The sequence below is a fragment of the Falco naumanni genome, chromosome 5 (assembly GCF_017639655.2).
Source record: "Falco naumanni isolate bFalNau1 chromosome 5, bFalNau1.pat, whole genome shotgun sequence".
NCBI lineage: Eukaryota > Metazoa > Chordata > Aves > Falconiformes > Falconidae > Falco > Falco naumanni.
In genome coordinates this window covers 17,907,124-17,924,250 of record NC_054058.1, presented here as the reverse complement: position 1 = coordinate 17,924,250, position 17,127 = coordinate 17,907,124, and the positions used below count along the sequence as shown (strand labels likewise).

The window sequence follows — 17,127 nt, the reverse complement described above, 5'->3', positions numbered from 1 at the left end:
GCTTCAAGAAAAATTAGGACAAGTCAGTGCTCCCCTCAGAACGGTTGCCAAGTACAACTGCTTACCAAAAGGTTGCAACCACAGACGCTCATAGAAAACACTGAAGGGATAAATGATCGGCCAGATAAACTTCAGTAGCCAAAGTTAGCATATCTGTTAGTGCTTCTGTGCTGCTATGGCTGGTTGCAGGGTTGGGAAGAAATTCCTCCAAACTGCTGGGTAGAATTTATGTAGATGCTCGGTCCTTGTCTTGCCTCAAATTTCTTGCCTTATTAGAAGAAATGGTTCGTTCTGCCATTACAGTGGTATCCCAGAGACTTTGTATCCCTTTATTCTCCTCCCTTTCTGTTTTGTAGGCTGAAGGAATCTGGGCCTGGTTAGAAATGCATTAGTCTATTTTAAAATGTCCAGAGTTAGAATAAAAGTTGTCCAAATTTCAACAAGATCTCCTTTTTACTTTTCCTTAAAACCTTGATTTTAATTAGTTTCTGTATTATTTCATCTTATATATCCAAAATATTACAAAAATGACTAATCAATCTAATCAGTTTGGCCTTTCCTACCATTTCAGACCTGAACTTACCGTGGCCCATTTTGAGGAGTATGTATATTTTATAGTACAGATTAAAAATCAGTATAAATAGGCACATTTCAATAAATAAAGAAATTAGAGTGAAGATTGCTAATCCCAGTGGGCAAACAAAATATTCTTTATAGAAACCTCAGGAGCTTCAGTTTCAGCCCACTCCCATGCCCTGCAATAGTGCCGCTATTTCAGATTCAGTAGGGTAATAAAGTGCAAGACCAAATACTTAATCCCCTTATTTATGAAGGCCCCAGCTCAATAAAGGTCTTATATGTATTTATTCATAGGAGTATTAATGAACATGGATTCTCACAGAAACCTCACTCATAATTTGGGAGAATTAAAGTGTATTTGTCAAACTAAGCATTGAGTGAAATTTTTATCCTAGGATGAGTTTAAGAAGCTGAGATCCTAAAATTAACACTTTCTCATTCACATACTATATTTGATTATAATGACAAGTATATTAAATCTGGTATGAAATTGCAAGGGGTCTTGCAAGGCTTGTGCCCAGTTTTTATTAAATTTTATTTCAGAGGGCTCTCCCAAACATATACATGAAAGCATTATCCCTTTCTACAATTACAATTACAATTGCAATACTCTGCTGATAAAAAAATCAAGGTTTTTTAATAGAGGAAAACTGGCTTTTCTTCTTTGTTTGGTTTGACCTAATTTCTGACCTCTTTTTAATGTCTCATTAGACTCCATCTTTTGCTTTCTTGTAACTTTTTTCCATTGTAGAGAAGACTGGAAGCTTCTGCTGAATGAAGGACCAATTCTGGTGAAGCAATGCCTGGTTTGAGCCTCAATTTATGGTGCTCTGACCCTTCTGAGATAACCAATAGGGCTTATTCACCTCTGATGTAATATCTTCTCTGGTCATCGGTGCACGAAGAAAATACACTGATTGTGCACTTTAGGAAGCATGAATTACCAAAGTTCTTAGACAGCTGATGTGCAGCACAGAAATCAATGTCTCAGTTCTGGTATTTTGGGGAGATGCGTAATACATGAGTCTGGCATTACAAGGGCTCTGCTATTAGAATTTTTATGCCCTTTGCTAGACTTGGATCCTGTGCTTATGAGTACAGCTGCAGTTACTGGTATCCCAGCAGGCAAGCAGACATTTCTGTCTCAGCAGTAAAATATTTCATCTGGAGGATTCATGGGCTTTAGAGGGGAGGATTTGTTTGCTTGGCTTTTTTTAAGTCAGGCAAATAATACATCAGTTTCTAGTCCCTCCTAATGCTTGTTTCCATTTACCAGGCATAAACTTACTCTTTTATGTTTTGCACTTTGCAGTGATGTGTCACCATACCTGGTCATAAGCACCATCGCTGGTCCAGAACTGCTTTGACTACCACACCATGCCCTCAACGCTGTTAATAAGTCAATTAAAAAACAGAGGGAGCTGCAAAATCATTCATATTATTACTGCCATTGCACGTTCTTCATAATGTACTTCAGGCATATGATCCTTAAGAAGTGGAGGTTGACAAGGAAAGCCTAGGTGTTGTAGTGGCATGCATGGCTTGATGCAGTTTTGGTGCTATAAACAGGCTCAAAACCTGTTCTGATTCAAAAGTGTGTCTGCAAAGCTTGTCTTTGCTCCAGGGGAAATTTGACATTAGTTACCAACTTTTGCAGGTCATTGGCAGAACTGTGTGGAGAAACTAACTTATTGCTTGTCAACCTTTTATATACCCAGGCAATATTAATAATTTCATTTTTAATAGACCTTTCATTTTTGATACATTTTCTAGCAACATAACTTGCCCGTTTAACCACTATGCCCTATAGATTTGAAACTGTTGTATTTAGAAGTTATATGCTTTTACTTAGACCTTGTTTATTTTCCCTTTAAGAACAAAAAACCCAAAGTGATGAAGAGTTCTTAAAATACGTACCTAACTCCGGTTTCCCTGTATGTAAAAATAGCATAAAATGTTATTCTCTATATTTCCTGCTTACTAAATGACATTTACCATAACTTACAGTGTAAATGAAACTGAACCTTCTTTTGAAGCATCCAGAAGGTATTATTTCTGTTTTTAGTGTATCATAATACACTCATTCATTTCTTCAGAATTTCCTCAAACCTTCATCTTTGTACCCTTCAGCCATCTCCATTTTCTTACCATGTCAATAATCACTTACCGTAGGATTAACTGACAGATTGTGCTAGTGGATCCCAATCTTCTCCAGCCATTGTACCACTACCTCAGTCTTGTCTGAAAGACATTCAGAGCTCCCAGCTCCCATCTGACACCACTGGGAGTTTAGTGTGCTCCATATCTTGCAAGACAGGGTCTCTAGATATAAGACATCGTTACATGTACCCTCCCATGTGTTTGCACATTTTCTGATCAGCAGTGGGTTTTGTGTTGCTCGTACCCCAGCTTGGTGGCTGCGTGGTGAAGCAGGGCACACAGTCTGCAGAGGGAGCTGGCTGCCCTCCAGCTGAAGTCAAGCAGTGACTCCATGCTTGGCTTCAGGGAAAGGGCCTGCAGGTTGCAAAGAAGGACAAGCTAAACTAAAATCGTGTCATACATGATAGAGAAGTAGTGGCACACATAGCTGTGGTTGGGAGCCACACCATGATTTGCTACCTGAAAATCCTGAGGACATAGTTCATACTAGTACGTACTGAACTGCTAAAACTCCTAAAATTTTGGGGATAGTACTGACTGCTTCTAACCAGCTATTTCTCATACGCTAGCACCCTCTCTCTCAATAGGAAATCCTAGTTGTTTACGTACAAAACTATATTAAATGTTTAGTTGGAAGCAATACCATCAAAGAGACTGAGAAGGAAGATAAGTGTTCAGATCCACAAGCTGGTACCAGTTCACACCTCCTGCCTCACATGTCTCGGGCATCTCAGAAGAATGTCTTAAATTACATGACCTTTTTTGCTGCTGTACACAGGGAAAACAGCCAGAAGTAAAGAACATTCTTACCCCTATTGTACACATGCCATTAGCTATTTAGATGCATTTAAAGTATGTCTAAAAAATGCTTGGGAAACTGTAATGATTCCTTCCCAATCTGTATTAACTGCCCTCTTTCTCAATATCATGTTAGTCCATTGAGGGTCTAACAGACTTAAAGGAAAAAAATTTTTCACGTGTATGGCCACGTAAAATAATCTAAAACTTCAGAAAGCAGCAAGACAAGTGTATGATGCCATTTTCCCTACCTGTTTTGACGTTAGAGAAAAAAAATAATTAACTATTCTTGTGAGAATGCAATAACTTTGATTATTTATAATTTGCCTTTGGATTGAAATTGCAGTTGCTAGACTGAGATAGGTACCAGCCATTCAGAGTAGAATAGAATATAACCTAGAGTATAGATTTTGCCATCAGGGGAGAGAGTGGGTGTTGTTCTAACAAAAACATCTGATCTAAAATTCTTCCCTTCACTTTTGTAACAGTTGCTTTGCCTATATGTTTCCCCTGTATTTTTACGAATGCATATTCATGTACTTAATTTTAAAAAAACTGATTCTCAGACATCTCATAATGTGGGTGCTTTGTTTTTTACTAATGCTCTTTATCTGTCTACAGTAGAAACAGATACTCGGTGGCTTATGCAGCACAGAAGCCGTGGCTGCTGAATGCAACCGTGGAGGAGAACATTATCTTTGGAAGCCCGTTTAATAAACAGAGGTAAATATCACTACCCTTGCAAAAACACCTAGCAGCTTCTTTTAAAGATGTTTTTGTCTTCTCCTCCTGGAGAAATTTTGTAAATTCTGAAAAATACCAATGCACATTAACCCTGGGGTGGATTTAGCTAACCTGTCTTCAGCCATTTCAAAGGAAGATTTCTGTCTTAAATTAGTCTTTCAAGGCTCCCCCTCTAACCAGGGTGCATGTCTAAGATATTTGTGAGAAATCACACAGCAGCAGGGGCTCTCCATGGAATACAGCGGAAGCCATATGTGTATTTTTCAAGCAGCTAAAGTTAGGTGAGATGAATCCCATCTTTGGAGACTACTGGCATATTTTTGTTTTGTTTAATGGAGCCTGAGGCTGCCAGATGACTCTGGAAATAGGGATTCTAGGCATGTTTCCACTGAATTTATGTGCTAATCCTGCTGTGATCAAGTTACTGGAGCAGCCACTTTACAAGAACACTGCACGTATGAAGATGAGGTGCCTCACAGAGATAACCTTAATTCTTCCTTTAGAAATAAGGAGAAGGGAGTGTGAAAGCTGAGGTGCACAGCTTCTTGTTGTGCCTATCCAGCACTTGCTTCTTGTGCCCTTCTAAAAGGTCAGCTGACAAATACTGTGGAAAAAGTGATGACTTGAGGAAAACTGCTTGTGTTTTCAAAGGCAATACTCTCTTTGGTTTAAGTTATTAAAAATACATCCCATTCCCCTCATGTATGTATGTATAAGATGTATGACTCCATTCCCGCTTAATAAAACTTAGCAATAACCAAATATCTCAAAATCCAGATAAGCATCTAAAATTTAAGGGACCAGATTCTTCCGCTACTGCATCCATCAGCCTAACTTCACTTATATCAAAGGAGCAAGGCTGAATTCCACCATTCAAATCATCTGATCCCAGCTGCTTATCAGCAGATCATCTGCAATACCCCACAGACCCAGAAATCTCACAGCAAACTGCAAAGTTTTGCAAGCAGTTTCCTGGTTCTGGCAAGATCAGAAGCACTGTAAGGATCCTTTGTCCTGTAATATCACACTGAAGTAACTGAAGAGGCACCTAAAGGGGGAAGAATAATAACTCAGGAAATGGCTTCAAATACTCCAGAGTTCAGCAAAACAGCTCCATGATAGGGAGGGATATACTTAATAATTTATGTAATTGAATCTTTCAAAAGTAGGCTTGCCAATGAAGATCTCTAATAAATACGTGATTTTTCACAATGCTTAGTTTACAACGCTCCATGATTAGTTGCTGAATAATCATATTGCCCTAATTATTTTTTCAATTATCCAACTGTCACAGAGCCATAATAACTTAGCGGTAAATTTGAGCTGGACGTTTTTGTGTTAGCAAAGTAAGTGACTGGTTAAATAATTGTGGTGACCATATTGTTTTTACAGGTACAAAGCTGTTACAGATGCGTGCTCTCTGCAGCCTGACATTGACTTACTACCATTTGGTGATCAGACAGAAATTGGAGAAAGGGTAAATAATATGAATGCTTTTATGTCTGCTTAGCCTATGTATTAAGAAAGCCCTGTCTGGAGACACTCAGGCAAACCTAGTCTGTATTGGCTGCCAGCCTGCTAAATAGTCACAATTCACATGGGCTTACTGAAAAAAAAAAAAATATTGAACACTTTTTTCCTTCTTCAGCTGTTTCTCAAATAAGATTTTTTGATCAAAGTCTGTATTTGGCTTGCAGAATTTGATGTTAGTATTGGTTGCATTTGTCAGTCTAAACAGCCTGCTGTGCTTTACAGAAGCTCTTCATGATTTACACTTACGCATGATTAGTTGCTGAACAATTTTTTTCCTTCTGACATTATATGAGGATTATGCTTGTTTATCAACAGGATTAGCATTTTAACAAAGCTTTTTATTTTTATTGGAATGCTGTATAATTGTAAAAAATCACATTTTCAAAGTTCTATCATAATGTTTATTCAAAAATGCATATTTCTCATCCATTATACTCATTAGGGGATTAATTTAAGTGGCGGCCAACGACAGAGAATCTGTGTAGCTCGAGCACTCTATCAGAACACCAACATTGTCTTCTTGGTAAGATTTTTTTTTTTCACATGGAGCATGGAAAGTTAGTAATAAAACTGCCATTCCTTATATTTAGCTTTAGAAAGATCTATGTTAGATTTAGAAAACTACAGGGACTTGTATTCAACTCCAAATCCAAATTATAGAGCTAGGAAATAAACATCCACCAGAGGCAGCATCAAAACATACTGGGAGACTGATCAAGGTGGAATTTCCTGCAAAGACCAACACTGGAAGAGTAGAACAGATTGTCTGCCTTGTGCTCATTCTCAGTGATGACCTACTTTTGACATAGTCCCACTGAAATCAGCAGGACTTCTGATAAGGAAAAGCACCATAATGCAACTACTTGTGAGCGATGAACAGACTGAGGGCTCAGCACTCTCCTGCAGAGTGCTGCAGATTTGGACAGGCTTTCCCTTCTCTGTTACTAATTTCAAAGCATGCCAGGAATTTCAGGAGGCTACTGCTCATCAAGGGGCTATTTAAGCCTCTTCAAAATTAATCAGGTGCTTCTGTTCTTAAAGAAAATGTGTTTGTATATTAATATCCTTATCTGAATGTTGTCTTGTTGCTAGCCACACTCACTCAAAGTGAAGACCAAGCACATTTGCAGTTTACTTTGGGGTAAATTAGAACAGCCCCTAATTCTGCTTTAAATTTCCTGTGCCAGTTTCCCATCAAATTAAGCCCATGGGAAATTTCAGTTCCAGTGTTCCTGATCAGGATTAGTCCACCCTGTCAGTGTGGCACCAGCACTGCACACATCTAGGTACAAAAAATTAACTGAGTCCATTGCTATGAACAGAGGAGCCATGGATTCTAGCTCACTGTTTCATAGTGCAGCCCTCTGACTAGGTCTTGGTCATTAGAGAGAGACAAAATGTTAGTAATAGCAGATGCTTTCTATTATTATTTAAAAAAAAAAAAAAAAAAAAAAAAAAAAAAACTCTAGAAAGAAATAAAACTAATTATGGTATCCTGACCTAATATTTTTAAATTTGATCTGATTACAGGATGACCCATTCTCTGCGCTGGACATTCACTTAAGTGATCATTTAATGCAGGAAGGGATTTTGAAGTTTCTGCAAGAAGACAAGAGGACTCTTGTTCTGGTGACACATAAGTTACAATATCTACCACATGCTGACTGGGTAAGAGAAAAGATACCATGATGCAGGTTTGTTGATAATGAACGTACATGTGAAGTTAGCACTACAACATTTAATGAGATCACTGCTTTTCTCTGTAACAAGAATCCCTCCTTCTTAATGCCCTATGTCATGTGGCTAACTGCCACTTTACATAATACCAATTTTATAGTATAAGGAACAATTTTATCTTTACATTATTTGTGTAGGGTTTTTTGATTGAAAGCCACCAGAGAATTATTATTTAATTGCAGATATGACTATTACTAATTATGTCTCATCGATGCTTTTTACAAGTACAGGTAAGCATGGCCTATAGAAGTTTCAGTTTATGAGCTGTGTCAACAAATGTAAGAAGTTATTAATAAAATATTGAATAAAATTAACACTGAAATTTGCAGAATGGTAATCTCACCGATACTGAGACATGTCTTGCACGAATCAAGTCAGTGATTATGGCATCTATGTTCCTAAGCAGACCTATTGGATGCTTTCTTCCCTAGATCATAGCAATGAAGGATGGAATGGTACTTAGAGAAGGGACACTAAAGGATATCCAAAACAATGATATTGAGCTATATGAACACTGGAAAACTTTGATGAATCGCCAAGATCAAGAATTGGAAAAGGTAAGTAGGAGCATGTGGGCAAGGATGACCTTTCTGAAAAGAAAAATTTGTCAGTTAATTTCTAAAAAACCCAAGCCATGTCAGAAACAAGTATTAAACTAGATATTAGGGAGAAAAACACAGGACTAAAATAGATTTAGGAAGTATGTAGTATATCCATCATGGGTCATTTGTTAGAACACGTCAAGCAAACATACTCTTGAAATGTGGTACACAACTGATCCTTTGCTAGGGCAAGGGATGGACTAAGAGACATCCTAAAGTATCTCTTAGCCTTTTATTATGTTATTTCCATGAGCATTTAGGATTCTCTAAAGGCTATTTTTTAAGTCTTTATCATTCCAGAAGAGAGAATGAAAGAATGGATGAAAGAGAAGGAAGGACACGGACAAAGGAGGATTTTCTGAAGGATACTCTATGCTTTTGCATCCTGTGAACTAAAAGATCCAAATACAGACTGTTTGAGGTTACTGTTGGTGCTACTACGGTGGCAGACAGCTAAACTCTCAAATTAAGAAATAAGTTCTTTTATGACAGGATATGGAAGCTGACCAGACTACTCTTGAGAGAAAAACCCTTAGAAGGGCCATGTATCCCAGAGAATCCAAATCACAACTGGAAGACGAAGATGAAGGTATGTTTTAGCATTTCACTTTATTTACTCTATTACCATGCTTCATTGCCTTTCCACTTGAATATCTGGCAGTTCTTAGCAACAAAGTATGAAGTTGTTGATGACACTTGGTAATAACAGTGGAAAGAACAACACTTCAACCTGTTTATAATGTGACTTGTTTAAGGGATTCTCCAAATATTTCTCTATACATTGTACAGGGATAAGGGTGTACCAAAACAAGGTTTTTTCTAACTCATACTGGCTGGAGGTATTGAGGGGTGAGGTAGCAGTAAAACAACAGTAAGAACTGTAATTAAAGAAAATTGCGGTAGATCTGCCTAGTCATTGTCACAATAATATTAGATCAGCTATAGCCCTATCCCTCGTGAGATACCTGGGAATGTTCTGTGCTGGACTTTCGAAATATCATGTGATCAGACTTGTAGTTATTTTCAATTCCTTTTTGGATATGGAGTTAACCTGCTATTTTTCTAGCTGAGACTGTTTATGGGAGAAGCTTTAGGCTTTGTTCTCAAGCTTAGCTTCTGGTTCCCCCCAGGTCTTGATGCTTTTAGTGGTGCAGATTCAGATTCCCGATACTTTTAAAGTGGGGTGGGGGGAAGAATGGTTGGATATTGGCAGCTGGCAATAAGACCCATCAAGAACATCCCTGGGATGCTAGACGAGGCCTAAAGGGAGTAGTCAGCCCTGGCAAGCAGTAAGGTTGAGCCAGGGAAGAGAAGTGAACTGCAGGCTTTACCTTAACTCAACAGGAGCACTAATTGCAATCGTCATGGTGATGTTGACTGGAGTGATTGCAGAATGCACACTGGCTATTGACAGGCTCTTTGTTGCTACCTTGTGTTTCATCTGACAATGCTCATGATGGATTGTCATCTTAAGTCATAGGTCTGTAGGTCCTGGATTGCTCCATTTTGAAGAGACTCCCAATCACTGTACAATAGGCAGATCTCGGCCCCAAAGCCCTTCAGATGGAAATACTGTGTTGGCTTCATGCTTCTTCGGCAGAGCTGGGCAGAACACCTCTTATTAGTTGCAGTCATCAGTACACTTTATCAGTTAAATTCTTGGATGAATTTGAATTGAGGTCATTCCTGAGCCCTTCCTTTTGGCCTGTGCAAGAAAACCTTGCGAAAACCCTGGATCTTCTTTGTAGGGTATAGAAAACACGGGGGCGGGGGAGGGGGGGGGGGGGAAGACATGCCCATATAGTCCACAGAATGCCTGCAAAAAGCAGACATCATTCAGATTAAAAACCACATATCAGTAACTTCAGGACAGAAATATAACCTAGCATTGCATTCTAGGTCATCCGTACTTATTATGTGGTCTAGGGAATGTACAACAAATCTCTGTGTTCCAAAAAGTGTAGAATTTCAACTTTCAAGAAATCACTAATTCATTTTAATGTTCAAAATCAGTAATGAGTGGAAATGCTGTTAGTTCAGGGCTGTCAAGAGCAGGTCAACATTTCTCTTCCATAAGTGTGGCCTGCAAAGCTGTGAGATGCATATTCTTCCTGCCTAGGGAAAAAAAATTAAATGTCATGTTTGTGCACCTATGAAATACATATTTCCCATAGCAGAAGTCTTCCACCAATTATATTTCAGTATAATATGAACAATTATTACTTTATCATAGAAAAAAACTTTAGTATTCTGGAATTAAGGGGAAATTTAACTCTTTCATACAACAGATGACGGATCCTCTGGATGCAAAGATTTGGAGAACTTTCTAGAATCTCCCATGTGACCCAAGGTGCTCTGCTGACTATACAATAAAAGCAGCTGAACAGCTTGGGAAAGGCCTGGTCTTTACTATAAATAGGCAGTACTGAAGACCTGATTTACAAAAATATATTATTAACAGAACTGTAACAAGTCAAAGACTGACAGTTTATAGAGTTCCTCGAAGAGCACAGGGGAAGTCTTGCAAAAATATGTCTGAAGTGTTTGCTGGGTTTAAATGAAAAATTGAATTTTTTTGATGTTAAAATTAAACTTCAAAAAAAAGTAAACCAAATCCAGTAAACCCAGGTATAATTCTTAGCACTGAATCCAAGCTAACTTGATCAAATGTCTGAGTCACAGAGGAAGAAGAGGAAGAAGATGAAGATGATAATATGTCAACTGTCTTGAGGCTCAGGACAAAGATGCCTTGGAAAACCTGCTGGAGATATCTAACCTCTGGAGGATTTTTCTTGCTCTTTCTGATGATTTTCTCAAAGTTGTTGAAACACTCAGTTATAGTGGCCATAGATTACTGGCTTGCTACGTGGACATCCATGGACAATGTAAATGAAGTCAAGAACGCTGATGATGTTAACAGCACAAATAAGGTGGGCCATATCTTGGAGCTTGACAGGGAAAAAAAGAAACAAATTTCTAAAGCAATTATTTGCTGTTCATCTAGAAGCCAGCTAGATTAGAAAGACAGATATAGTAGGATTTATTATTATATAGGATGGATGAATTGTTCATGCTAAAACAAAAGACAACTCAAATTTTATCAAAATTTTCAAACATGCAAAACTGAAACAGAAACATGTTTGAGGTCAGAAAAATGATTGACCTTTTAAAGGAAGGAATCTCATACTAAACTTTTCCATCTGGATTTTTTAACACCTAAGTCAATGACCCCATTTTCCTGAGTACTGACTGTCCAGTAATGTCCTGCCAGGGAAAAAAAAAAAAAAAGAAAAAAAAGAAAAAAAAGTTTTCAAATGTACTACTCAAATACAATCTGCTTATAGCTGTAAATTTGACTCATATAGAAATATCTCACTGGAATTCGCTTAGTAAACTTTCAGAAGACTTCAATGTTTTATAGCCCTGGCAGATTAGTTTAGGATTTGCTCTGGGAATTTTAGTGGTGCTTGGACTTAATAAAATGGAACTTTCCAACATCTCTCAAATGCTTTAATTTTTGAGAGGTTCTGCTTTGGTTGTCTGAGTTTCTTGGCTAACAGTTTGCATACTTTTGTATTTGTCCAGATAGTTTGTCTTCCCAGTTCTATGTACTATCACTTCAGGGTCTTGAAGGGTACTCACCAGTAGGCTGAGGAATCTTAGAACTGCCAGATCTTCTAATTATGTGAACTTAATTAATTATAGTTCCATCATAGTTCTTTTATTTCCCAAAGATTACACTTATATAATTCTGTACTATAAGTGACATACTAGCTGATTGGTACCAGGTACCTTGGGAACTTCCCAGCAGAAAAGAGAAATAGGTGTTTATTTCTAGGACTGATGTATTTGTCATTTTATTAGACTTATCATGTAGCTGTCTTCAGCATCCTTTCTGGAGCTGGGATTGTCCTTTGTCTCATCACATCTCTGACTGTGGAGTGGATGGGCCTCACAGCAGCCAAGAACCTACACCATAATCTCCTCAACAAGATCATCCTTGGACCAATCAGGTACAGAATAATAATGTTCCTCCTGAAAAGGCACATGGCCAAAACCTGGCCTCTTTGTAACTGGGAAGATACTCATCTGGAAAAGCTTTTATTTGCCCTGTTTCCTTCAAGACATCAAAAAGTGAAAGATAAGTAGTGAGGCAATCAGGAGAAAAAAGTTTCATCTTGGAACATGTGAAATTCTGCCCCATTTTTTATCTGTCTGAAATGTGTCAGACAGCTGGCACCCCCTTCAAGGCTGGGGTGTCAAGGACAGCTCTAGTTGCAGTCCCAGCTCCAAGACACCCAGCTCCACCTCCAAGCAACAGGCATAGTGTCAAACTATGTGGACACCAGGCTTCTATAGATGGCCAGGAACAAGTTCTGTGCACAATAACCACAGTCTTTCACAGGCAGCAGTACAGCCCAAAGGGTGCTTGCATAACAAATAGTTATCATGGTGCTCTCATGAAACAACTGAGTCCTGGTGGCCAGTACTATGTAGGAGGTTGAGTAGCAGCCAGGGACAGGCTATGTTCTTTGGAAGGGATCTTAAATCTTCAGGGAGTGTGGATGAAAGAGCAAGAGGCTAGACGGTAAGCCGGGGGTGGGTGGGGGGTGGGGGAATGCCAAGAGAAGCATTTAGATAGTCAGGATACAGACATTATGATCTGTTATGTTATTCACGTTTACTGCTTGGTTTTGAAAAATGGCTGGACACAGCTCAGAGTTCTGTCTGACTATGCTTTTTATCCAAAAATGGAATTACTTTTCAGGTAACTTTTTGTTTTTAATTTGTTCAACAGGTTCTTTGATATGACTCCATTGGGGCTAATTCTAAATCGCTTCTCAGCTGATACAAATATAATTGATCAGGTAGACGTATAATATATTCTGTTTTATTACAACCTGGCTTTGTAAATTTTCACTTAGCTACTGAATAAGATGATATATTAAAATATTCATAGAGAAAGGCATAGAGAAAACAGGCTCTGGGAATGATAATAGACAAACTCAAAACAGAAAGTACACACATTTGTTAATGAGGGCAGGTAACCAATAGAATAAACATGATGGGAGATGGTGGCTCTTATTTTCTTCGTATGCAGGTTGGTTGCTTCTGTTGGAAGATCTGGATTAGCAAAACACCAGATTTTGGGCTCAGAACAGGAAACAGGGTAGAATATAGTAACTTGTAACTATATGTAAGTACACATGACAAATAGATGTTCCATCCCGGCTATAGCACGTGTGAATTTAGAGCATTCAGGGAGAGGAAGGGATGTTTTCACTATGGCTGTGAATTAAAATGTTTGAATAAGCAATAATCCTGAATGCAAGGGTGATGGGAACATGAAAGGAAAATTAAGAAAGAGCATTCCGTTTCTCTAAATATTTGGGATATGAAGAACAATTTTCCTTTTCTTATCTGTTATATAACTGAGGTGAAAATGGCTTCTATTTCCCCATGAGCGTTGAAACAGTGACCTTAGGGGAAAAAAAAAACCTACCCATTTTTTCACCTCTGCGCATTTAAGTAGTAGACTCTCAGAAACATAAAGCCTCCTGATATAAGGAGAATATAAAAGTGAGCGCAGTGGTTTCATTCCACTTTCCCTATGCTCCTCTATAGGAAAGGGCATATATAGTGGTACCACCAGTGAGTGATTTTTGCCATGTGCATGTTTTTGTTTTGCTCTAGCACATTCCTCCTACACTGGAGTCTCTTACTCGCTCCACCTTACTCTGCCTGTCAGCCATCGGAATGATCTCCTATGCTACTCCATGGTTCCTTGTTGCCCTTGTGCCTCTTGGGATAGCATTTTATTTCATCCAGAAATACTTCAGAGTTGCCTCCAAGTACGTATTAAAAAAAACTGTCCTGAAAATTTATTCTAAAAATATTTTATGTGAGAATTGTGGTGGAATGTGAGGTTACAGGAGCTAATATAAGGGGGAAATGGCCATGGTGTCCTGCTTTTGATCCTGAGGTATGAGTTTGAGACATACATTGAAAGATTTTCAAGCTGACCTGACTACAAACGGGGAATTTGGGGAATTAATACTAGTTGTTTCACTTTTGTACACTGTTGGCTGTAGAGTCAGATGAGCATGAAGTTTGTTAATAATCTGGGCCAGCTTGCATCTGGTCAAAGCCCCTCTTTGACCTTTTGAGGGTTAGTCGAGAATGGAAAATAACTTCCTGGATTAACATCAGTCATGGCTTTTTCTTGATATTAGGAAAAAAACTCCACAGAAAATAATTTCCAATATTTCATATTCAGAATGGTTTGCCTGGTTAGAGAGAGCAATTTTTCAACAAAAAGTATCATGCTTTCTTAGAGTCATGTTTCTAGTGCTAAATTCATTATATAATTTAATAAAATGTCTTAAGCAAGCCATTCAAAGTTTTTCTTAAATTCAATCAGTCATGCTTCTTTTTTTTTTTTTTATCAGTTAGATTTCTGGCTGGATTTACTCCACTTTCTGATATTTAAAAATACCCATCAAGGTGCCTGTTGACTTGCAGGGAGACCAAAACAACCTCTCATTGTTAGCAGCTGTCACTTCTCACTCTGTCTTTGCAGTAGGCACGTGGTAAAGCATTAACTGCTCTTTTGTAGCATCCGGTGAAGGGGCATGGTGATTTTCAACTGAGCGTACAGTTAACTTCATGGCTAATACTTTTATCTAGGTAGTCTGAGAAAGAATTGTGTCCATTATTCCCTTTAAATCAATGAAGCAGGAGGGGCACAGAGTGACATATCAATAATTTAGCTTCACTTTACCCTACTTTTCATCAGCTTTCCTCTGAATTTCCAAGTAGGTTTATTCATAAGAAAACTCTATAATCAGAATTAACAAAACAAAAATGTTCAGTTCTGCAATAATTTGCTTAAATTCTCTGGGATTTTTCAGAAACCTTGTTCTTTCCCCACCAGGTTTCCAAATGAAAGCTGTACGTGGCAGTACACAAGGTCTCAAGGTGGCTGAGGAATCAGGAGACCTGGTTTTCATTCTTAAATCCCATGTGGTCTTCTGAGCATCACCCCATCTTGCTACACATAGCAGCGCACACTGTTTAAACTTCTTACTTAAAATACACAAGAGTAGGCAAAATCTGATGTATTAGATACGAGGGAAATACTACAGTTTCTCTCTGTATTTTATATGAGAAAGTGATGTCTCCATCCATCTCCAAACCTGGTTTTCCCACATGCTGTACCGATAGCCATACCGTGCAAGCTAGCAAGAGGTTGATAATCCCCATAAGTCAGCACACGCACACGCACCCATTGGCTCTGCAAGTCCATAACTACCTCATCCATTTTATTCTTTTACAGTTTTCTGGAAAAATCTGTACCAGCAAGTGGGTGGGGTTTTTTTATAACTATTTAAATTAAACTTTTTTAAAACACTTGTGGGGCATTTAGGGTTGACTTGTGTTCTTTCAGTCCACAATAGAAATTCATAAATACAATTAATTTCTAGAAAAAACAGTCCTGGGAAACATAGGCTGAAGGAATAGCTTCAGCCAGTATTTATAACTTACTTGCATGCAGTACTTCCCAGGCATATAAGCTTCACTAATTTTTAGAAATGCAAATATTTACAGTATTTCTTGCAGCGCTTTGACTCTTTGTTGTATTTTCCATTACATCTCTCAAAAACTAATGTGTATTTTCCATCATAAATTTGAATGATAGCATATTTATCATCAAAACATAAGCAGCAAATTTGGTTCTGTATACTGTAACATTCAGCATCATGGAGTAGTTATTTCTTCTGACCTATCTAATACAGTGTGCAAGCACAGTAGGATTTTGATAAAGAGTTTAATTATCTAATGATATGGTCTTTCTTCTGTTTATACAACTGGCTGCTATGCAGAGCATTACAGAAAGATGTATTTGTCTCTATGGTTTGGAAAACATTCCTGTTTCAGGAGACTGGAACTTTTTAGACTTTTATCATTGCTCCATGCAGGTCTTGAAAATACCATTGCTGAATAATTGAGGAAATTTATCATTCATATTCTTTCTCTGTCAGCGCTGTCTCTATTTCAACCCATGTGGTAGCGTTAGCACTACAAATAGAAGGTCTGGAGTAGTCTCTCATATTTTACATTCAGCACGTTGTGGTACTTACAGATACTGTAAATGAGGCAAGGTTTGTGTGGAAAGGCCCCCTTTGCAGCTGATACAGTTGCAATAAAACAGATAAACTTGCAGATAGGCAAACTCTGTTTTATACCTGATGTAAAAGCCACAAATAACATGCTATAAAGTTTAAAATCAACTGTTCTGCACTTAAGTTAATTATATTAATTATATTAATTATATTAATAAACTTGAATGTTTGAGAATAAAAGGTAATTAGGATCTGGCTAAAACGGACAGCAGATTTTTATGCAGAACAGACATTATCGTGTCATTATCACTGTGGGACAAAGAGCAGCTTAGTTGTGACCAAACGCTAGAACACGGAGGTGGCTGGGAGATGATGCAGAGGCTCCTACGGCCAGAGAGAAATGTGATATCCTCATGCTGCAGTTTTTCTATACTATAAAAATACTGTTTTGCATGATCCTGAAAAGAATATGTGCAATGTGTAAAATGCCTATTCTTGTCTGTTATGCGGTATAATTTCTACAGACAGAGGTGTTCACATTGTAATGGCTGGCTGTTGTTTTTTGTATTGCCAGGGATCTCCAGGAACTTGATGACAGCACCCAGCTGCCTTTACTCTGTCACTTCTCTGAGACAGCTGAGGGTCTCACCACCATTAGAGCATTCAGGTCAGTAAAACAAATGATGAGAGGGAGGCCTGGGTTTTGGTCTGGCCTATGCAGCTTGCTAGGAGCATGTCTGAGGGCAAATTGTTGGATTTGGTGGATTTTAATTAAGCCATCTCAAAAAAGGGAAGAGATTTTGTTTTCCTGTTCCTTTGCCCTCCCTCTAAACACTTGTGCATATTTTCAG

General features: G+C 38.2%; 1 protein-coding gene across 8 annotated transcripts in view; it reads left to right on the top strand.

Annotated features, from left to right (window-relative positions):
• ABCC9 (ATP binding cassette subfamily C member 9) overlaps positions 1 to 17,127 on the top strand; it is a 73,952-nt gene that overhangs the window by 39,740 nt on the left and 17,085 nt on the right. For 6 of the 8 annotated variants that reach the window (XM_040596061.1, XM_040596062.1, XM_040596065.1 and 3 more), the window contains 12 exons: positions 2,587 to 2,625; positions 4,159 to 4,260; positions 5,674 to 5,758; positions 6,257 to 6,337; positions 7,345 to 7,482; positions 7,983 to 8,108; positions 8,646 to 8,742; positions 10,836 to 11,083; positions 12,018 to 12,166; positions 12,952 to 13,021; positions 13,848 to 14,005; positions 16,851 to 16,943. In XM_040596061.1, the coding sequence (XP_040451995.1) occupies positions 2,587 to 2,625; positions 4,159 to 4,260; positions 5,674 to 5,758; positions 6,257 to 6,337; positions 7,345 to 7,482; positions 7,983 to 8,108; positions 8,646 to 8,742; positions 10,836 to 11,083; positions 12,018 to 12,166; positions 12,952 to 13,021; positions 13,848 to 14,005; positions 16,851 to 16,943 (1,386 nt within the window). The remainder of the gene's footprint in view (positions 1 to 2,586; positions 2,626 to 4,158; positions 4,261 to 5,673; positions 5,759 to 6,256; positions 6,338 to 7,344; positions 7,483 to 7,982; positions 8,109 to 8,645; positions 8,743 to 10,835; positions 11,084 to 12,017; positions 12,167 to 12,951; positions 13,022 to 13,847; positions 14,006 to 16,850; positions 16,944 to 17,127) is intronic. The other 2 variants (XM_040596066.1, XM_040596064.1) reach the window with 1 other exon arrangement.